Source organism: Meleagris gallopavo, chromosome 3 (genome assembly GCF_905368555.1).
Source record: "Meleagris gallopavo chromosome 3, MGAL_WU_HG_1.1, whole genome shotgun sequence".
Lineage (NCBI taxonomy): Eukaryota > Metazoa > Chordata > Aves > Galliformes > Phasianidae > Meleagris > Meleagris gallopavo.
The window spans coordinates 45,069,393-45,091,586 of NC_139406.1; the positions used below are offsets into that span (position 1 = coordinate 45,069,393).

At 40.3% G+C, this 22,194-nt stretch overlaps 1 protein-coding gene across 1 annotated transcript in view; it reads left to right on the forward strand.

Moving 5' to 3' along the window:
* The first annotated feature begins 418 nt into the window (after nucleotides 1-418).
* LAMA1 (laminin subunit alpha 1) overlaps nucleotides 419-22,194 on the forward strand; it is a 97,564-nt gene continuing 75,788 nt past the window's right edge. The window contains exons 1-3 of the mRNA XM_085220807.1: nucleotides 419-543; nucleotides 19,914-20,084; nucleotides 20,428-20,540. Of these exons, the coding sequence (XP_085076933.1) occupies nucleotides 453-543; nucleotides 19,914-20,084; nucleotides 20,428-20,540 (375 nt within the window). The 5' untranslated portion in view covers nucleotides 419-452. The remainder of the gene's footprint in view (nucleotides 544-19,913; nucleotides 20,085-20,427; nucleotides 20,541-22,194) is intronic.

The following is a 22,194-nucleotide window of genomic DNA, read 5'->3' on the forward strand; positions in this document are numbered from 1 at the left end:
AGATAACCTTTAGTTGACAAAAATGGCTGCATTGCTGTGTGTGCGAAGAGCGGAACACATCGGGACGGTATGAAGTCCCACAGCTGGGGGGGACGCACTCGAAAGGAAAGCCTTATTTTTTCAAGCCCTTGGCGATGTCAGTCACATAGGAACGCTGCGCAGTGCCTTGGCTTAGCAGTGCCTCCCCCGCGCTGCACAGACGCTTTTCCCCCATTGCTTCGCACCCTCCCCATCTCCCCCCCTCCCACGCTCCCGCAGAGCACTAGCTCATTCATTGCAACTCTCCCGAACTTTTCGGGCTCTCAGAGCTGCGGGAGGGGGCACCTCGGTGGGACTCCGTGGGTGTGCGTGGGTGCGGGAGCGGGGCGGGGCGGCCGGGGGGAGCCTATAAGATGGGCGCACTCGGCGGGGCGGGCAGCGGCGAGTCTCTCCCGGCGGCGGCAGCGGTGGTGATGGGCAGCGGCGGGCGGCGGCGGCGGCTGCTGCTGGTTCTGCTGGCGGCGGTTGTACTGCTCGGGGCGCCGGGACATGGCCAGCCCCGAGGTGAGGGCCCGGACGTGCGGGGCGGGGGGTGCGGCGGAGTTTGTTCGCACCGCATCCCGGGCTGGGAGAGGTTTCTGGGGTGCTCGCGGCGTGCGCCTGTCCCTCCTCTTGGCCATCTCCATGTCCGCTTTTCCTCCTTTGCTCTTTCCTCTCTTTCCCGGTGCCCTTTCTTCTCCCGCTGCTGCGGTGGGGCCGCCCTCTCCCTTTGTGGGGACCGTGAATAGGCGCGGAGCTGGGACAGGCTGGGGGCACCTCTCTCCGGGGCCGCCCCGTAGCAGCAGAGCCCCCGGGGGCCGCAGCATTGCGTGCCCGGGGTAAGGCAGAGCCGAGGGATGCCGCGCTCTGCGCTAATGTGAACCAGATCGAGGGATGAGAAGAGATCTAGAGCGCGGGAGGGGATGTAATGGAGACAAGTTGCAGAAGTTTTCTTTCTTCGCACGTGGTTCTGCCCGGTGCGCTGCCCTCGGAGCGCTCCGTGAGAGCAGCTCGGCTGCACGCATCCTCTTTGTTCGTACAGTAGCGAGTGGGGTTCGTGCTGCGGGACTGAGGCTGGGCAGCAGCTCCGGGTGCGGGCTGCGAGGTGCGGCATTGACCCGCACCGACTGCCCTCTTCTGCTTGGGGTCCGGCTTCTGATCTGCCACCGATCCGCTCCAGGCATTGGTCCCTGGTCACGATTGGGTTCGGTGTAACAAAAGCCAAGTTGGGAGGCATGTGCCGTGCAGATGCGTGGCTCGATATTGTTTAAGGTAAAGCGTGGCTTCCAAGATGGATGTAGTGCGGGAGATCAGCATCTGGCTGTTTGCGCTCTGCCGTAAAAGCATGTGTGGCTGTTAATATATGCGTACAAAACGTCATCCTCAAAGTCAGTATGGCAAAATCGAACCCAAACTAATTGCTATGTCCTTAAACTTCAGCTTGTAGATAAAGAAACCCTGCCTTGGTTGTAAGAACTTAGTCTTGGAAACAAATGAAAAGATAAAGTGGCAAAAAGAAGCTTACATTTCACAATTGTTTTTTTTTCCATACAGTGCCATCTTCTCTACATCAAATAACCTTAGTTCTTGGTTCGCATGGTTCGTGGTATGCTAGCACGCAGCTAGCAGTATTATTATTTAGGATTCTCCTAAAAGCTGATCAGAGAGCCCACAACTGTTCTTTTTCCCCTAACATAAACTTGCAATGATCCTACTGCTGTAATCTGTTGCAGCTTTTGTAAAGAGTTTAGTGCTGCTCTTCCAGCTTTTGTGTAGCAGCTCACATGGTTGATCATCTTGATAAAATATGTATTTTAATATCACTGATTGAAGATAGCAGTACGTTTGATTGCACCTAAGCTACCCCTCCTGGAGCTATTTAAATTAATTACCTGATATTTTTTCTAGATGAAAGATCAGGTCAGGAGACCATTCCTTCTATTAGATTAAGTTGATAGATTTTTTTTTTTCTTTTTCTCAGCATGAGAGCACAGATCCACAGAGGAAGCAGTGGGCATCAAACCCCCCGGTGGAAAACTGCATTTCCAAAACCAGAATCCCAGATAACTGAACCTAAAACAATGCAAGGAATGCGATGCAGATTAGAATAGCCATGTCGCTTGTGCAGAAAGTAAACAACTAGGGCTCAAACTTGCAAGCATCAGGATGATGTAAAAACCCCTGTTGTGGGAATTGAAAGATTTCTTGGACATTGGGCCAATATAGAATTTTGGGTGAAATGCACCTTGGCATGTTTGTGGAGAGTACCTTGGTAGAGCTCTTCCAGCATTTCCTGTTTTTCTATCACTGCTTTTGTCCTGTCAGCAGATGAGGAAAATGGAGCATACAATAGTTTGGGGTCTGCTGGAGAGTGCTGAAGTCCAGGCTAAGAAAGAACAGCACAGAACAGTAAAGTTACTGCAGCACACATCTTTACAGGTTAATGATTGGTTCTTTCAGCCTAAAGATTAATATCTACATGCCTATAAAATTTAGTTGGTATTTTAATTGCAGGTATGTTCTTGAGGTATCCCATTCTGTTGAAAAGTCAGGTCTGATTTTCAATTGAGTTTTTGTAATGGGTGGTGTTCCTGGTGAAGCATGTATCATGATGTCCCAATCCAGACAAGAGCTGGTTTGCTACCTCAGAAGCAAACAACTGTTTCAGAGACTTATGTAGCAGCTTTGCTCCACTGGAATGTGTTCTTCATTATACTGAGGGTAGCAGTGATACATGTCTGGGAAGTAGAAAGGGAATCCAGTTAATGACTGCACAATATTGCTTGTATCCTGTATATTTAGTTCTGCCACTGTCAGGTGATTTTGTAGTAATTAAAAAAAGAAATCATTGTTATTACCATATGAGTTTTAAGCCTATCCTACTTCAAGAATCTGGCTCAGTAAGTACGCTTAGGCTATGACTAATGCACGAACAACTTTATGGTCAGCAACCACATTTTTTTTTCCTGAAAGATAAAGTGATAAGGTTTACTTATAAATCAGATTGTTAGAGCACAGGAAGTGGGAGATTTGGGTTAATCTCCTTAGCTTGAGTTAGTCTGAACCCACATCTCCAGTTTCTGAATAGAGTGCCTTATTGCCAGATTGCTGTGACAGGTAATGGGGGGAGGGGCACGTCTGAAATCTCTCTAAAGCTCTGAGATCCAGCTACTGTGTAGTCAAGATTGCAAGTTCAAAGGATGGAGAAAGAGAATGGGTAAGAGAAAAAGCTGATGCTGGAATTGTATAGCTACGACTTCATCTTCATGCCTGGATAGTAAATGGTATGGTCTTCATTACCTCACTACATCCTTACATGTTTTGTGGATTTATATAATTTCTTCAGACACTTTCGAAAAAGAGAGCCAAACTTCCAGAATGTATTTTGTTGACAATAAATCACTGAAGAAAGTTGTCTGTACCTAGAATTAGTTTCTGCCTGATTCTCGGCTGTCAGTGGTTGATGCATCTTCTGAAATGGGAAAGCTTCTATACTCTACAAAGATTTTCATTTCTTAAATATTTTCCTTTAACATCTCTGCTATGCTTCCACTGATACTAATATTTGTTGCTGATGAGAGAATACCAAAAGAAACCTTAAGTCCCTCGCAACTTGCGGAAAGCCTGGAGGCAGCGCTGTTTGCAATTTACAGTAAAAGGCAGGAGACTGACGAGCTGAAAGTGTGGAAGGAGTCTGAGACAATCACTTAATCTTATGGTATGCTGAGAAATCCCCAGTTTTTGGCAAAATTGAGAAAAACAGTGAATTCTGAGTTTACATTTTCTCCCTGATTTGGAAAATGTATACACCTCTCATGTGTCTTCACATGGGTTAAGTAGTAGGGCCACAAGATACTTGTTCACACTCAACTTATTAGGCTATGTGATAACCCTCCTTTTCCCAGGTACAAAGGAACAAGGTGGGGCAATCTCGGTAGAAAATGAGTCCCTCCAAGCGGCATCTCATGATAGCCATCTGCCCACAGGACAAGGATAACGCCCATCACTAAGAGCTATGGGAGAAGCTCTCCAGCTTGGCTGCCTAAGGGGCTGTGGGACCTTGCATGGGACACAGGAGAAGAACTATTTGGGATAGGAAAGACCCCATAGATGAAGGGCCAAAGACAAGAGGGAGGGAGGGCAAAGGCTGGAAAAGGAGGGGGTGGAGGATGGGAGAAATCAAGGTGATATGAGAAAACAAGTGTAGTGTAAAAAAGAGGCATAAGAGGACAGAAGAGGTCAGTTGGCTGTAAACAGGTAGTCAATCAGTATGCTTGTCTTTCCATGCTGAGTGCCTCATCAGTATAGTCAGTCTTGTTTTCTTACTAAACTGCTCTCCTGGGTGATGGGCTCTGTATGCTTTGAATGTGAAGGTCTTAATCATTGGATGGGGGCCATGTGACACAGGCTAGTGTGTCTTGTGTGCTTGGCTGGAGAGTGTGGTACATGTTGTGTGGGTCTGTATGTCAGTGTAGGATGAGAGACTTGGGAGCCAAGTCTCAAAGCAGCCATAGTTTTGGAATGGATACTATAGAGATCAGAAGGTCTGTGTGTTGGCTGCTGGAGGGCCAGGAGATCCAGCACAACTAATGGGGAGACTGTGGGGTACACATCTTGACTAAGACACTAACTACATGAGAGTGCATCTGTGCATCTGTGCCTGCTACTGGGTAGGCTGGGAGTCTGGCCAGTTGCTGAAGGGGTCCCTATTAGGGGTGTGTGTGTGCAAGTGGAGCTGTGGACCTGAGGGGCTCCTATGCCCAACTGCCAGTGAAGTGAGAGACTTAAGATCCAGGGGCCAGTTACTAGACAGATTGAGTGTCTAGTTACTGAAGAAATCCACACTGCATTTATGTATTTATATGAATTTTTATTTTCTACTTGCAGGTTTCATTCTGATCAGCTGGAGCAGTTAACAGGATTAATCTGTTAGTTTTGCTTGCATTTGTCTGACTTTGTTGATCTGCGTGACTGGCAATTTGTGTATGCATATGTGATGTGTTTGTACCTGTGTATCTACATGTATGCCTGTTGGAAATATATAGTCAACTTTACTACTGACTGGACTTGGGAGAGTGGAACTGCAACAGCCTCCCTTCTACTCTGTGGCAGGATTCAGCACACTCCAACATAACTGTGTAGTAGGAGCTATAGGTCTGGAACTATGGCTTCTGCATTTTCTCTGGTAGATGTGAGCTGTTGAGGCTTTAGTGCAATTGACTTAGTTCTTTATGGTGTTCCACTCAACATTAAATTTTAGATTATCCATCTAGTAAGTCACCTTACACAGAAACCACATTGCATATATCCAGGTACGTTGCCTTTGCAGGTAACATTGTGCTAAAGTAATATAGTTCACTAAATTTCTAAGAGAGGATACAAATATATTTTGAAAACCATAAAAAGAAGTGGGCCTTGATAATAATCAAAGAATTTGTGATGTAAAGATTAATGCAAAAGATAACAAATCTCAACTAGGTGCAAATTTTAATGATTGAAATCTACCTTTATGATGATACAGCAAAGGAATGAAGCAGGAGAAATTCTATTTTTTTTCTGGTGATCTGCAAAGAACATCTTAGACATTTTAGGGAGAAAAAGTTGAGCCCGGTGTTGGTTGGAGGGTCCTAAATTTTGTTTTTTTTTCCCTCGCTACTTCTGATAGAAAGTTAGCACCAAAAACTACAGAGTGTTTCTTCTTTCCTTAGAATGCAAGGGTATGTGACAGAAAAAGTCCCATGAAAGCATGCTAAATAGACTGAAGATTAAGATAAAAACATTTGTCTGTCATAAATATTTCTCCCCGTTCCTTGAGGGCTTAGAAAATGCATCTCTGGAAATTCAGAACTATCAGTATGTTGATCAGTTGATGGTATTTACAGCACTCTCACACAAGGCTCTTCTGATGGAGTTTGCCTTCTTCTAAGCCTTCAATTTTTTTCTAAAGGGGTTAGACACCTGCTGTCCTCGAGGCAACTCTTTCTGACCATACAGAGAAATAATGTGTTGAAGTTTTACAAGATGAGATTGGTTAGGTGAGCTTGTGGGAATCATGATTTCCTAGTTGGCATGAATCTCAGGTGCACATCAATCAAACTTTCCATTATATATGTTTATATGTACTTGAGTGATATCTCAGAGCCTGATCCCAGCACCCAGAGGCACTTTATGATGGGTACAGCACTCGGCATTGAGTTGTAATGTGAGTGATAATTTGGTGGGGCTGTAAGTCAGGATAAAAAAAAAAGATTAGGTATATCTGTGCTCATTTTTTTAGTAGCTGGAGTATCTCTGTGAAAATTAGGGTTGCTTTAACACATGCTCACAGGGCAACTGGATGGGTTGTGCAAGGCAATGACTCTTTTCTGCTGCTGGGCCAGATCTTGGCCTTTTGTGAGCAGCTCAGCCTTGCAGGTTGTGGAAAGGACTGACTATTGTGGGGTAGTGGCCACAGCTGATTTATTCTGTCTTTTCTGTGCTTTCTCTACCAGTCATCCTTAAGATGCTGTTGCTTTGTGTAGGCAAGGTAGATTTGAGCTTTCAGCAAAACTGATAAAAACTTGTTAGCTTTTGATGCTTTTTTTTTTTTTTAAACTATCAATTAATACAGCAATGAATCCATTAGAGTTCATTTTGTAAAATCTCAGTTTTGAAAGTTGTTCTGCAAGCATGAGGTAATTCCTTTCCCTGAGCTCATTTATTGTGCTGTGAGATCGAGTCCCCCTCTGGATTCCCGCATGAGAAGAAAGGTTAAAAGCTGTTTAAGAACGGGTCTTCCTAAAGTGGAAACTTAATTTTCCCCTCTGCTCTTCTTGCATTTCTACTGTTCTGTTTTTCTCCAAAATGACCTTGAAAACAGGCCTATGTCCTATGCCTCCTTTATCGTATTTGTTTGTATAAGCTTTTATTTACTGAATGGCTGCAAAGGTGTTGTAGAACCCATGCAAGTTAAGAAAGAACTTCTCTAGCCTTGATTTGATTGTTAGATGTTGTAGATCTGATTAAGTATTGCTAAACCATGCTGTTTCTGCGCTGCTGCTCCACTGCCTCCTCCCCAGGCAATCATTGCCCAGGGTGCAGGAAGGTGCAATCAGTCCTTGCTGGCCTTTCACAGTTATTCTGGATCCAACCAGGAGTATCTAGACAAAAAGCACTTCAGTGAATTGATGAACTTCCAGCTCCAGCATAATGCTTATGGCTGGAAAGCCAATCAATCAAATTACACCATCCCTGTTTGAGAGTTGCTTTACTGCAGGGAGAAAATCTGTTCCTGAAGTCACTTCAGTACTAATAAGATGGCTAAAAAGCCCACTAGGGTTTTTTTTTTTTTTTTTTTTCCCCCCAATGTTCCCTTACAAGCTTTTCTCATTCAAATGCATGAATGACTAATGCCTGCTTTGTTATCCTCTGTGCCACACCATTCATATATTTTACTTGGCTTTCTAGTGCTCCCCTTTGTTCATATCTTGCATTTGTAAGAGGGGAGGCAAAAAAGGGTTGTAACTGCCTGCTAATGCCTCTGATGATTAGGTTGTTTCTACTTTATTGGCTGAGAGTTGCTAGATAGCAGAAATTTGCAGTGAAGGCTCTTTGATTTGTCAGGGTCTGTGGAAACCCTGGCTTAATTTGGGATTGTGAAATACATGCTGTTGTAATTTCTAGGATTCCATCTGCTTCAGCCTGTTGAGTTGCTGAAGTGCATGCTAAGTGACTTCTACCAGAAAATACCCTTTAAAATATGCCAGAGTTCAACTTTTTGATGGGAATAGGAGGGATCAATTTAACTCCACTGACTTGGGGAGAATTAGCTGTGAATTTGCATTTATCTGCAGACAACTGTTCATTTATTCCTTCTGTAGTAGCTAACTAATGTAATCGTTCAGTAAGACACAAATACGCTCTTTTTAAATTGCACAAGTTGCTCAATTTGCATTTATGGGATAACATATCTCATTTACAGTATAAAAAGGATCTTTAGAAGTGGAAAGCAAATCTACCATGCATCTAGAACTCCACGACTTGTGAATAAACTCGGGCATTTTCTAAGGCTTATTTTTGGATATTAATCACTAGTTTTGCTAAAAGTTGATAGAATTTCAGAGAGTATATAGATTTTTATTCATATGGAACTGAGCTGTTACTAAAATGAGCGTATAAAAGGAAAAATGAAATTTAAGGCTGACAAGTATCAAGTCCTATGAGAATTTATCTTCCTTTAAGCAGGTTTATAGTGTGTCTGCCAATATCCACTAGAAGTTTATCACTCCTAAAGTCATGCAGAAAATACAAACAGCAGAGTGAAATGGATGAACACTCTAAAAGTGATCACGTAAGGGACTGCTTAATTTCTCTTGTATTTCATAATAATGATGGGGACAAATCTGATGGAAGAAATGCCTGCAATTTCAAGCAAGTTACATGACAACTACTTTTCTACAGTGTATCAGTAGCGTTATAGAATCATTAAGGTTGGAAAGACCGCTAAGATCATCCATTTTAACCATCAGCCTACCACCCCCATGCCCACTAACCATATTCCTCAGTGCCACGTCTCCATTTTTCTTGAACATCTCCAGGGATAGTGACTCTACCACCTCCCTGGGCAGCCTGTTCCAATGCCTCACCACTCTTTCTGAGAAGACTTTTCCTAATATCCAACCTGAACCTCCCCTGGTGTAACTTGAGGCCATTACCTCTTGTCTTATTGCTGTTACCTGCCAGAGGAGGCTCACCCCTACCTCAGCACAATCTCCTTTCAGGCAGTTGTAGAGAGCAGTTGAAATACCTTATTAGGCCACCTCTGAGTCTCCTCCAGGCTGAATGCTCCCATTTCTTCATCTGCTCTCCTTAAGACTTGTGCTCCAGACCCCTCACCAGTTTTGTTGCCCTTCTCTAGACAAGCTCAGGGCCTCAATGTCTTATAGTGAGGGACCAAAACTGAACACAGAACTCAAGATGAAGCCTCACCAGTGCCAAAGAGAGGGGGTTGATCACCTTCCCTGCTCCTGCTGACAGCAGTATTTCTTATACAAGCCAAAATACCGTTGGCCTTCTTAGCCACCTGGGCACACTGCTGGCTCACGGTCAGCTGGATATCAGCTAACACTCCCCCAGATCCTTTTCCTCTGTTCAGCTTTCCAGCCGTTCTGCCCCAAGCAGTAAGTGCAAACAATGACTGATGGGGGATAACTGAATTTGGCATGTCTTAGCGTAGATCACAGGTTGCCACAGTGATGCTCAGTGATATGCATATACTCACTTAGGAACTTTTTATTGCAGCTTCTTGTTGAAAGGGTCTGTTATTGCTGTGCTACCACTTCCGCAGTTAAGAGTGGATGCTGAGAAATATAGGTTTTGTTCTGTCTGGCAGGCTGAAACTCCTGATGTGGTAATAGGAAAAGGGGATGGATACTCAGTGGTGTAATAGCAGGGAAAAGGTTGAGATGTTTGCCCCAAAGTAGAAAAATCCTTCTATTTACAATGTAGTACCAACCAATGCTACATGCCCTGTCTTTAAAACTTGCGCAGCCTTTTAATTTCCTCTGTTCTTGAGAATAATGAGAAACGGGTACTTCACACTCTGCACCTCTGCCTAAATAATTACTTCATTTCTCGCAGTAAATCAACAAAAATATTTGGTGTGTTTCAGAATGCAATGCGAAATGTGTGAGAGTCTCACAGTAGGGCTGCTGAATTGTAAATTCAAAGGTTCAGTTCTCAAGGCTGGTCTTCAGGCTGCTGGGATTTTCTTTAAAAAAAAAAAAAAAATAAAAATTCTTGTTTCAGTGTTCACAGTGTACCAATGTTTACTTGCTGCTGAAGGATGGGAGCACAACTGGGCTGGGCCAGGCTGCTGGATGGGAAGAGCTACCACCATGATGGTGCAAGGCAGAGTCAGGACAGGTGCCTGAATTAGGCTGGGGGTGGGGAATGTTTCTGCAATGCCATGGGACAGCCCACAGAAGGATATAAAGCTGTGGGCAGCTGGATGGGTACTATTTGCTGCTTGGGGGTTGCTGTGCATCAGTTGGTGAGTGATGAATAAGGTATTGTGACAATATATATTGTTATTATTGTCTTTTTGTTTCCATATTCATCTTCTGTCTTAGTAAATAGTTTTTCTCAACCCATGAGTTCTATTTTGTGTCCTGTCCTCTTCTTCATCTCACCTAGGGGACAGTAAGCAAATGGCTGTGTGGTGCTGAGCTGCTGCTGGGTTCCACCACAGAGGCCTTTGTGCTGAGGTGCGTCCATCATTCTTGTTTTCAAGCCAAAGGCAAAATACTTCCAGGACACTTGATTAAAATTCCATGTGGATGGCTGGGTTATTGAGCATTAATGGTAATACAGAAAGAATACTATTTTTTGTAGTTATTGTTTTTTCTGTAATTTTGTGTCCTTGAAATTATGTTTTCAAGAACTTACCCTGTGTGACACAGATGCCTTTGATTTTCATGAAGATATTTGCTTTAAAATAGAGAGGGTTTGGAAGTGTAAGGATTTGAAACATTGAAAATGTGCCATAGCTGACTTTTTAATTTTTGACATATGGAGATGCAAGAGGTGTCCCATGCATTTGTTAACCTCTGTGTAAAGACTAGAAAACTAAAGTAAACAAATGAAGGTAATTCAGTTTTACTTTGTTTTTCAGAGTAAAATGCCTAGGTAAAAATGTTAGTAGAGTACATTTTTTCTTTTCTTTTTTCAAAAAGAAATACCACCTCTATAGTATATTAAGCAGTTATAACTGGGGGAAGAAAATAAGGAAACAAACAAACAAAAAAACCTACAGTGGATATTTCCTAGTTAATCATTTAAATTGGAGAGGACCATTCCATCATCTCTGCTGACAAGATTTTCAAGTCTTGCATGTCTTAGGTGCTGCAGCAGTTGCAAATCATCCCCATTCCACCAAGGTGAAGGAAAGGCCTCCCTTCCACCCAGGATGACTTGGCGATACAGGGCTGTGTGGCTTTGTACCTGATTGAAAGAAAATATTTTACTTTTGAGAAAAGCACGTGGCTTTGTATAACAGGGAAGCTGGTAGTGCTGAGGTACCTAAAACTCTTCAACTTGAAATACTTTTCAATTAATTGAAAATGTCCACTTTTAATAAAAGTTTAACTTCATCTAATACAGTTGTTACTGTAATACTAGGAGATATTAAGAGCATATATTTTAGAAAAGCAAAAAAAGAGCCTTATGTACATACATTTAATTTTTATATATGATGGATGCTGACAAGCTTCAATTAACGTAAGTGAAAAATATGTTTCACAGTCACCCTGTAGTGCTACTGCTTACTGATAAGGCTTGGTTTGTGATCACAAGGAGATGCCAGCAGACTTGAAGGATCTTCCTTTATGTTCATGTGGGAAAATCATAGAGTAGCTAAGGTTGAAGGGGACCTTAAAGATCACCTAGTTCCAATTCCTCTGCCATGGACAGCAGGGTTACCGACCACTAGATCAGTCTGCCCAGGATCCCATCCAACCTGGCCTTGAATGCCTCTGGAGATAGGGAATCCACAGCCTCACTAGGCAATCTGATCCAGTGCCTCACCACACTCTAAGTAAAAGTTACTTCCTAACATCTAACTTAAATCTCCCCTCTTCTAGTTTGAAGCCATTCCCCCTTTTCCTGTCGCTATCAGACCGTATAAAAAGTTGGTTTTCCCTCCTGTTTGTAAGCTTTTTTCAATTACTGGAAGGCCCCAGTGAAGTCTTTCTGGAGTCTTCTCCAAGCTAAGAAAGCCCAACTCCCTCTACCTTTCTTCATAGGAGAGGTTCTCCAACCATTCAGTTGTCTTCGTCATCCTTCTCTGGACTCATTCCAAAAGCTCCACATCCTTTCTCCACTGCCCCAGACTTGGATGCAGCACTCCAGATGGGACCTTACAAGGGCGGAATACAGGGGGACAATCCCTTCCCTGTCTGCTGGCTACCTCTCTTTTGAGCAGCCCAGAGTACTTTTGGCCTTCTGGGCTGCTTTCAGTGAGTTCTTCTCTCAGTTTGTAGTGGTATCTGGGATTGCCTTGATCCAAGTGCAACACCTTGCACTTGTCCTTGTTAAATCTCATTAGATTCTTGTGTTCCTTCTGTTTGAACATATCCCTCTGGATGGTTCCCTTCCCTTCTATTGTGTCAACTGCACCACTCAGCTTAGCGTCAGTAGAGTGTACTGTCAGATGAGGGTACACTCAATCCCAGTGAGGGTAATAGAAAATAGTGTAGAAAAGATATAGTCACACTTTAAGTTGTGATACTGGGTCACAGTACAGAAATGATTAGGTCTACTATACCTTCAATTTTTTTTTTTTTTTTTTTTGCAGTCTCAGGCCCTTTAGAATTTGCAAGTAATAACTATAAATTTAAAATCATGAGAGAGCTAACAGGTACTTGGTTCATAAATTCCACTTTATTATACTGACTGTGAAGCCTAATGCTGCGGATTTATGCATGCAAATTTAATTAGGGTCAAACCCAGACATGATTTTCACTTTATAAGACTGTTGCCTCAGGTTGAAAATGAGTTATAGGAAAGAAGTACTGTATGAGTTGTTATCTATTAAGATAGTCATAGTAAAAGTTGAAAATAAGGTTGGTTTAAATCAAACATTAATCAAACAGCAATGTTTTGCCTCTTTAAAATTAGGACATGTACTAAATGTTGAATGACAGAGTTCTCCAATCACGCTGCCAGTGCTATTGTTGTATTCATCTAAGCTAATGTCTCCTAGGCTGTACATCAGCAAAACTGGCGAGACACTAATGTAACTAACAGTATTTATCTAAAGTTAAGGGGAAAATTATTCCCAAGATTAAAATGTCTGGGAAAATACCTATTGTGATACTTAACAAAAATGATACACTCCTAAACCATTGAGTACAGTTTAGACTCCTCAACAAGTGGAACAAGGTTTTGGTAAGCAAGAACTAATTTCATGGTCTAGCAGGTTTGTTGTTCCTTGGCAGCCTGCCTATTTGTCAACTTTTGGCTCTTTCACTTTGGTGTGAATACTGTGGCAACTTCTGGGCAGATTCTTGATAGCCTAACATGATGCAAAAAATTCCATACTTAAAAGACACAGTTGGACAGAAAAAATATTCAGTGTTATACTTTTTTTCCAATACTGGTTTCCAATACTGATTGTTAATTAGCCCATCATCTAGCCCAGGGCAGACTGCAGGAGTTAAATTCCTTTGCTTAAAGTGCAATAAGACTCTTGTTAATAATGCTGGATGCACATAAGCCACAGCAGAAAATGTTTGGCAGAGAAGCTCTTTTCTGTCTGGACAGAAGAAAGGACAGAATTTGGTCTTTGGCAGTTTGTTTGTTCTCTGAAAATTTCAATTCAATTAGAATGTTTGTGGTTACATTAACCTCTTCTAGTGCTTGTTTAGTTGAATTGTGATTAGAAAAAGGTTTACAGAATCAGAGGTACAAAATGATCAGCAGAATCTTCCTTAAATCAAAAGTTTATGGACATTCAGCAAAAAGCTGTGAAGCGAGCAGTTTTACAGATAATCTGATCTCAAGGTGTGGGCCTCTGTGGAGTATACTTTTCTTTCATGACTGACTAGGCAGCAGTACAACAGAAAAGGATCTTTATTTACCTTAGCATTGCAAACTCAACTGTAAAGCCTGGCAAAGAAAACAAATCTTATTCTGGGATGCGTTAACAAAACTGTCCAGAATCTAAGAAATTTTTCTACTTCAGTTGCTGCTGATGTGGTTGGAGAGATGCAAACTGCCAAGAATTCAGGATAAGAGGTTCAGAAAATTGACTGTGGAAAGACTATAGTATTGTTTCTTTAGTTTGGAAAAGAGAAAAGTGTGTATGATAACAGTTTCTCAGGTAATCAAAAGCTGTAATCAAGATCATGACAGATCATGAATGGAGCAATGATTACTAAAAGTTGGTAACTTTTCAAGTGATAAAGCACTCATGGAGGAATATCCCTAGCTGGGAGCTCTTCAGAACATACTAGGCAAATATACTATGCTTTTCTATTCAAAATGGATTGGATTAAATAAAGTAAATTGCCTGGATATTTGGAAAAAAATATTCTCAGAAAGAATGGCGAGGTATTGGAACAGGCTGCCCAGGGTGGTGGTGAAGTCATCCCTGGAGGTGTTGAAGAACCATGGAAATGTGGCACTGAGGGACGTGGTTAGTGGGCATGGTGGGGATGGGCTGACAGTTGGACTAGGCGATCTTAGAGGTCTTTTCCAACCTAAAGATTCTGTGATTTTTACAAAATTTAATCTCCCTGTGTAGTTTCGCTGTAATTGACACACTAGTCAGCTTTGCTCAACAATATGAGGAAACAAAGAGAACAAATTCTAGGAAGAGACAGTAGTCTGTCATGGCAGTAAGGATTTATTCTGAAAGAGTCTAATAATAATGCAAATTCATATTTGTAGATGTGCTGGTAATAATACTGTACACCTTAATTGGATCGTTCAAATTTTGTATTGTGCTTGGATAAATTCTTCTTTCTGTATAACTATGGAAAAAACAAGAAATCATTTTCAAATGATTTCTAAGCTGTTAGCTCTATGAAGTCTGTTGTGTAACTTCATGTGGATTGTTGCTGCAGCTAACACATATTTTTAACACAACAATTCCACAACAGGGATTATAAGGTAAGTTGAGTATTACACCACAGACTTTTTGCTGACTATAGATAGGAATGGATTTGGTGTCTTAATTCCATGGCTATTTATTTTAGGGAAATCATTCCACATTTTCACTGTGATTATAGAATAGGATTCAGATGTAGATATATAAAAAAGTTAAGCTAGGGATATTTGCTGGTGAAGTAAAGCGAGGGTAAATCTATTAAGCACGTGAAGAATCCAAGAACCCAAGCATGATAGTTCCAGGGTGTTTATTTAGTAAACTTACCTAGTCCAGAGTTTAAATAAGACAGAACAACTAAAACAAGACTGTGTTACTGAAAACTGGCAGAGAATGTTATAAAGAATGTGACTTCAACTTCTGTAGTATAATACTATCATACATTTTATATACTCTAATATTCAGTGACATTTTATTGCATTTTGTCTCTGGTTCTTTGTGTTTTCCTGGAGTGCACCAAACTATTCTGAACAACTGTTACTGTGTCCTCTGCAAATATTTTCAGTAAATGACGAATCTGTTGCTAGTGAACAAACTTCAACATTGTCTGCTTGTCATGAATCAAGGATTGCCTTACATTTTTTTAAAATATCAATTTGCAAATGAGACTATTCTCCTTTCTGCTTCCAAGATGTGACACAATAAAAAGCTTACTGTTACTGCACATCAGCTCTTTATGTTTTTTAAGTCACATTTACTTTGTTCACTTGAATTACTGCTTTATTACCCTAAACATACACACACAAAAAAGGGCAAAAATCAAGCTGTTGCTTTGCTGAATGTCTCAGCAAAACTGAGTCTGAAGTCTGGTTGGAATTCTTTGGTGCAGATACTGCTGAACAATGCAGAAAATACTGTCACCTTCTGGATTATGTTCTTGGCTTACTTCAGATAACTTTTTACATATATTTCCTATCAGTTTGGTATTCTGATTTCTTAAAAAAGAAGAAAATCACCTCCCTAATTTATTCAGTTTTCTGGAGTTATCAGACTAGTTAGATATCAGATTAGTTATTCTGAATTCAATAGGAAGCTGTTTTATATGCGGGCCTTCCTGTGAGAAACTTCACCATCCTTGCTATGTTTATCAAGATGTGAAAAGTAACATTATCTTTATTATGTTTATTGAACGCTGGCATAGTGAAGCCTTTGTAAAGCAGAACCCCCATTTGTATCTTTCTGTTTGTACAACTGTGTTTGTAAAAGAAATGAATTTAATGATATCAGCTATGACTGTGCTAGGAAGGTTGTTATTCTATGAATCTTTCAGTTTCTCCACATGCCATCTGTAAAAATGGAAGAGATGCAGTTTCACCTTGCCTATTGTGAGAATCCATTCAAGGCAAATATATTCAAAAACACAGACAACCCATGAATTTTGGCAAAAGGCACAAAACCACTCTCTCTACTCCTGTAACAGAAACGTGATTTCCTGAGTGAAAAAATCATTCATGAGTACTGGAGTTGAGGTTTCATTCATATCTAGCTGTGCAGCAGACAGACAGTGGATGTAAACTCCACTGGGATTTTCTAGAAACTCAGAACTCTGGAAACGTGCCCCAAATCCTTGAAATTCCTTGCAGAGAAAAACTCAGGGCTGCTCCTAGCCTACTCCTGGAATGAGATCAGTATGGTGAAGAAAACTTACAAAACTACACAGAATTAGGAGTGCAGGAAAGATGGATAATGGCACTCATCTGTGCAATGGGGTATTGCTGTAGACATGGGTTTCGAGTAGAATAATTCCCAAAGAAATGCAGGCCATGTGACCAGCCATAACCTTTACAATGGAGAGATGGATAGGTGCCCTGCTTGCATACCCCTTCTACTTATGCAGTGATGTATCTTTGTCCATCTTCCCCAGCAAGCTGCGTGTTCCAATCCTTCATTCTGAAGGATTAGAATTGGCAGGCATGTAGGACCACATAAATATATGTTGACTAATTCACCTACCTTAGAGGTCTCTGTCTGTCTTTCTTTTCCCTGGTATACTGCATGCTTGAGTTTCTTCAAAAATTCTATCTTTTCTTGGGACTTCCAGTTTCTTGCAAGGTGAGGGATAGTAATTCCCAATTCCCAAACAGAGAAGAGTTTGATGGTAAGGAGCTGACAAAGCAAGTGCCTATTTGCAAAATTCGCTACAAAGTATTTTAACAGTTGAAATATATTCAATCAGACTAGATTAGTGACATGAGAAGCTTTATCTGAATGCTACAGATTGCTGCCATCCAGATAGATGTCTCCCAAGGCCCTTTCACAGTCTCTTAGTTATGACTGTTTAATGTGATAATGGAATTTGATAGCTCAGTAGTGAAGCGGTGACAATTTTGTACCTAGCACTTCCCATCCTTTCTAGTGGGAATAAGTATGATAAATCCAATTCAATCAATCATTTGTGCCATACTTCAGACTGCAAACTGTAGAAGTTACATCAGTGTCTTTAGGAGTGCAAACAGAATTTTCCACAAGTTTAGTTTAATGATACGTGGTATTTTCTATCAGAATTTATCTGTAAGTGGCTTATTTAAGTGACTGCTTATGTTGTGATTTGTCTTTATCATACTTACTGCTCTCTAAGAGTATTTTAAAATATGATTATGTTCTTCTTTTTCTTTCTCTCTCTCTCTTTTTTTTTTTTTTTTTTTTTTTTTGTGGCAGAGGAACATCTAAGAGTTGATGTCACCATTATCAGTAATCAGTAATTTTCTAAAACTTAACAGTATGCTGGATGCCTCAAGAGGAGCAATGTACTGTAAAGATGCAAATCATTTCTTTTAGATTTGCCTCTTTTTTTCATTTAGTTTATTGCAGATACTTGCCTTTTCTTTATAAATCAGCTTGTAGACTACTCAGTTTCTACTGAAATAAGTGGACAAACCTCTGACAACTGCTGTTAAATTTGGTTCCATTAAAGTGAGTCAGAGGTTAATGTAATAGCCAGCATCTGAAAATATGTAGCTTATTCCAGCATGAAGCTAATAACCTCATTTTTTTTGTTTCAATTCCCAGACAAAACCTCAGTGCAGTTCAGTTGGATTGGAATATCCTTTCTTCTTATCTCTGTGAGACCCACAAAACCCAACATGAGATCTTAATGGCATCATACCAGTGTTCATTTCATTATCAATCAGTAAATTTGATAAATGTCAGTGAGATCCTTGATGACAAGCAGACAAAAGGGCTCAGTCCAGTGTGAATGCTACAGTGTGTGAACCTGATCTGAGTTTGGGATTATGGAATGGAACTTACCCAGGAAAGTGCTTGCCATGAGCACTATTTCTCCAGAGTTTTGCTATTCCTTTGGCACAAATCTGTTGACTAAAGGTTATTGTAGGCAAATTATGTCACCATAACAAATAACCATGGAAACAAGTGGTAGTGCTACTGTGTAATGTGAGTGAAGGTAATGAATGACTTGGAAAGTTAATTGGTAGTTCTTGAAGGCTGGCTGATAGATGCCTTTGTGAACAGTAACAAATACTGAGTAGAGAAGATGTTAAATAGTTAGGGATTAAAGTAAAAGAGCATACCCTCTTCCAAATGTGAGCTTTCTTATCTAGTAACAAAATGGAGGGCTGCATTTCTGTTTACTGACAGCTGTAAGTCTGGAGCAATACTGCACCAACATTGTGATTAACAGAAGGTGATTGTGCAGAATGCATGTTAATGGAAGAAGAGCCTCACCAGTAGTATATCCTCCATGTCTTCATCTGGATTAGATTTAGGTATAATGAGAAAAAGGTGTATGCCCCAGTCTAGATTTAAGTTAAATGAAGTAAGGATTATAAGTAAATAAATAAAAGCTCTATCTCCCTCCTGCTAAGTTTTGAACACAGCACAATCGAAAACACACTATTACTCATTCTTGTAGTGAAGTAGGTTAGAGTTTAACCACATTTTCTAAAGCTGAAGTCAGCATTTGAATAGTACTAAAAGTTTTCTCCAGGCTTTCCAGGGTAATGCAATTACTGGGCAAACAAAGACACTTAAAATCAAAGGAATATTAAATTCTGCCTTGTTGACATGGACAGCTTAGAAAAAAAAATATCAAAATATTAATATTGCAATCTTGCAATATACACTGAAGGTTAATGAAGGAAAATAATTTATGTAGTTGTACACCCTCAAAAAAATATTTTCACAAGTGTGCCTTAATACGTCTGATATTTTTTACTCTGTACAACAGAAGAAAGATAACAAAAGACTTTCAGAAATGTGCTTTTGAGCCATCGCTATTGCAACTGTAGCAATTCTTGCAGCACCCTAAATAGTGTGTACCAAGACACTAGCTTTGATTTCAGCCCATCATGTTCTGTCTCAACACATGGGTCTGTTTTTTCCCAAATTGCTTCTCATTTTCTGAATTATTTCTCAGCAGAAATGGATTATCCGTGTTGTACTGATGGATGCAAACCTAACCATGCAGAAATAACAGCTTTTTAGCTCAAGGGAGGAGGCTGAAAAATGATACAAAGTTTCTGAGAAGCTGTGCTTACTTAACTTCTTTCTGCTACCTGAAGTATTACTTAAATTATATGCATAGCCTTCAAGTAAAACTTCACTCCTTTTAGAAGATATGAAGTGCTCCGAAGCCAGTAACAGCAATCTTTCATTACTCCTGTGCAAAAGAGCAGCGCCTTTTGAAAGTATGGCAAAGTTTGTAAAGATTAATAAGCAGCAAGTGAGATTTCCCTTAGAGTTTACACAGGTTTCAGGAAAACCTAGAGCAAAGGTCTAAAATGCAGCCCTTAAAATGCAGGAGTGGAGAGCATGTCACTGAGGGTAGTGGTGTTTCTGCCCCAAGGAGCTTATGTTAAATTTTCCACACAGGCAGAAGGCCAGTTTACTGCCTGGCTTTAATCATTTTGCAATGTGGCAAGAAGGTTTAGTATCTGAAGAGAGCTCTTTCAGATACTTCTCAGGAGGTCTGGGGGATCCCTGTGGCTACTGGGCTGTCTGAGTCCACTGGGGCTTGGTACCCAAGACCTATCCTCCCCCCACAGCCAGGAGCAGGGCAGCCATGGGGAACCCCCTTGGCAGCACCTCAGGACCATGATGATTGATGTGCTGGTGTCAGATTGCTATGATAATCTTTTCACAAAATAGTCTGTCTCCACTGTATTTTTCTGCATCTGTGCCTCTAGGCTAGAAGCTAATTATGATACCCTGCATATCCAGGGATCTGTCTTATAACCATTTCTGCATTTTGCTTGTCTTAACACTGCAACTGATAATTGTCACTTGTTTTAAGGTCTGTTTCCCGCCATTTTGAACCTGGCTAGCAATGCTCACATCTCCACCAATGCCACCTGTGGAGAGAAGGGACCAGAGATGTTCTGCAAACTGGTTGAGCATGTCCCAGGACGGCCACTGCGCAATGCCCAGTGCCGAGTTTGTGACCGCCACAGTGCCAATCCCAAAGGCAAGTTTCATTATTCAATTTTATTTTATTTTTTGTTTGTTTCACTGGTTGTTCTCTTTGACTCTTCCCCAGGAGTACAAAGCATGTTGAGGTCAAATATATTTTGGTCTTAGTCTCTTTACTACATGAGTGAAGCTGTCTTTAAGCAAAGGACTGACAGAAATCACAAACACTTTAAATAACTGTTGAGCACTGTAAAGTGCTTTATGGCAGAAAAAACATTATAGTCTGTGTGAAATAAATGTGCTGGGTCAGAGAAAATAGTTTCAAGTGATTTTTCCAGAAATGTTTATTTTTTCTTTTTTTTTTTTCTTTTTTTTTTTTTTTCTTTTCATTCAAACAGAACAGCACCCAATCTCCAGTGCCATTGATGGTACCAATAATTGGTGGCAAAGTCCCAGCATTCAGAATGGGAGGCAATATCACTGGGTCACCATCACCTTGGATCTAAGGCAGGTGAGTAATGTTTACCTGAGGGTCACTTATTGAATGTAGGATATAAATCTCTGCAATTAATTCTACCTCTCTAGTGTTTAGATAGTAGGATGTTTAATAGTTAGTCATTTAATAGCACATAGCTAAAGCTGGATAGTTAAACCTTAAACAAAGTAATTTAAAACAGACATGTTTTTTCAATTGGTTTTCAGTTGTTTTTAAGAGCATCTTAGAGATTTTATTCATATTGGCCTGTAGTGGAAATGGCTGTGTCTTCTAGTATATAGGTCACAGATTATTATAATTCTTGGCAGAGCAACAGTTGTACATATGTGAATTTACACCAATATTCCCTTTGTCTTGATAAATTTCCTCTGTTTGTCTCAGCTAGCTTTCCTCTAGTAGTCCACTGATACTTTTTTTTCCTCTGCTTTTAATATCATGAAAGCTGCATGAGGTATGGATTATAAAATACTTTTTTCAAGAAGTAAACAGCGTTTGATACTTAATGACAAAAATGGAAGTATTTGCTCTTCTAGCTGGTAAAATTTTCCTATACAAAAGGATGCTAGACTGAACAGATGATTTGCTAGTTTGTCTGTTAGGCATGGAAGAATCAAGTCTCCTTTACTGCCCCTAGAAAAGACAAAATCATTTTTGAAGAAAATGTATTTTTCTAGATTTTTTCTTTTCCTTTTTTGTTTATTTCAGGTTTCTTTGAACATCAGATCTAAGTTATCTGAAAATCATAGCTAAGAAATCTATGAATTTTTGCAGCTTAACAGGAATTCCAGTATAAATTGAGATTAATATGTCCAAGATCTTGAAGAAGCTATGCTAATAAGAAATACATGCTTGAGGTATACAGTAGATAACATTCTTTTGCAAGATTGCTAGGTCCTGATGGTAATTTTTAAGTTTAAAAAAGAAGGTTTAACTTTGATGTTTAAAATGAAGTATGTTATGAAATGAAGCATACAAAGAAGTTAAACAAGTGTCCAGTTTCCTCTTTAATGAGAAAGCAGAACTATTAGGAAAATAATCGCAGGATCTTCTGACAGTGACAGAAGTTTTGGATAGGACTTCTTCATTTGAATAGTTGACTTTGTTGTTAGTTTTTAAATGGACCAACATGAAGGAAGAATGAAGAAAAGGGCGATGACTTCATTTTTTTCCCTCCTAGAACTTTGGAAAGAGACCAGCTGAGCTGCTCTCTAAATCAGTCTTGTTGATGTTTCTCCAAACACATATCTTTCCTCTCCTGACCCACACTCAATTTCACTAATTTGATTTGAAATGTTTCCCCCAAGGGGCCTTTCTTCTGTGTTTTCCTTTGAGAGCTTGAGAGAGAGAAGGCATGTAGGGCTATGCAACTCGAATGTAAATTGCTACTCTTCAAGAAAGGATTTGGTTAATAAAGACTGCTTGAAGTCAATAAGTTATTGGAACTGACTTGGTGTGCTTACTTTAAACAAGTCAGCACTAGTGAAAAGTAATAAAGAAAAAATATATGAAGGACCTTAGTGATTTTAGTAACTGTTTACTTAACACATTCACAAGAAAATTTGTAAAAAAAAACCAAAAAACTAGGACCTTTAAAGATATTCTTTAACATTGGTACTTTTTCATTTTATTTCAAACTTTGTGCACTGAATCTGTCAATTAGTGTGTGAAA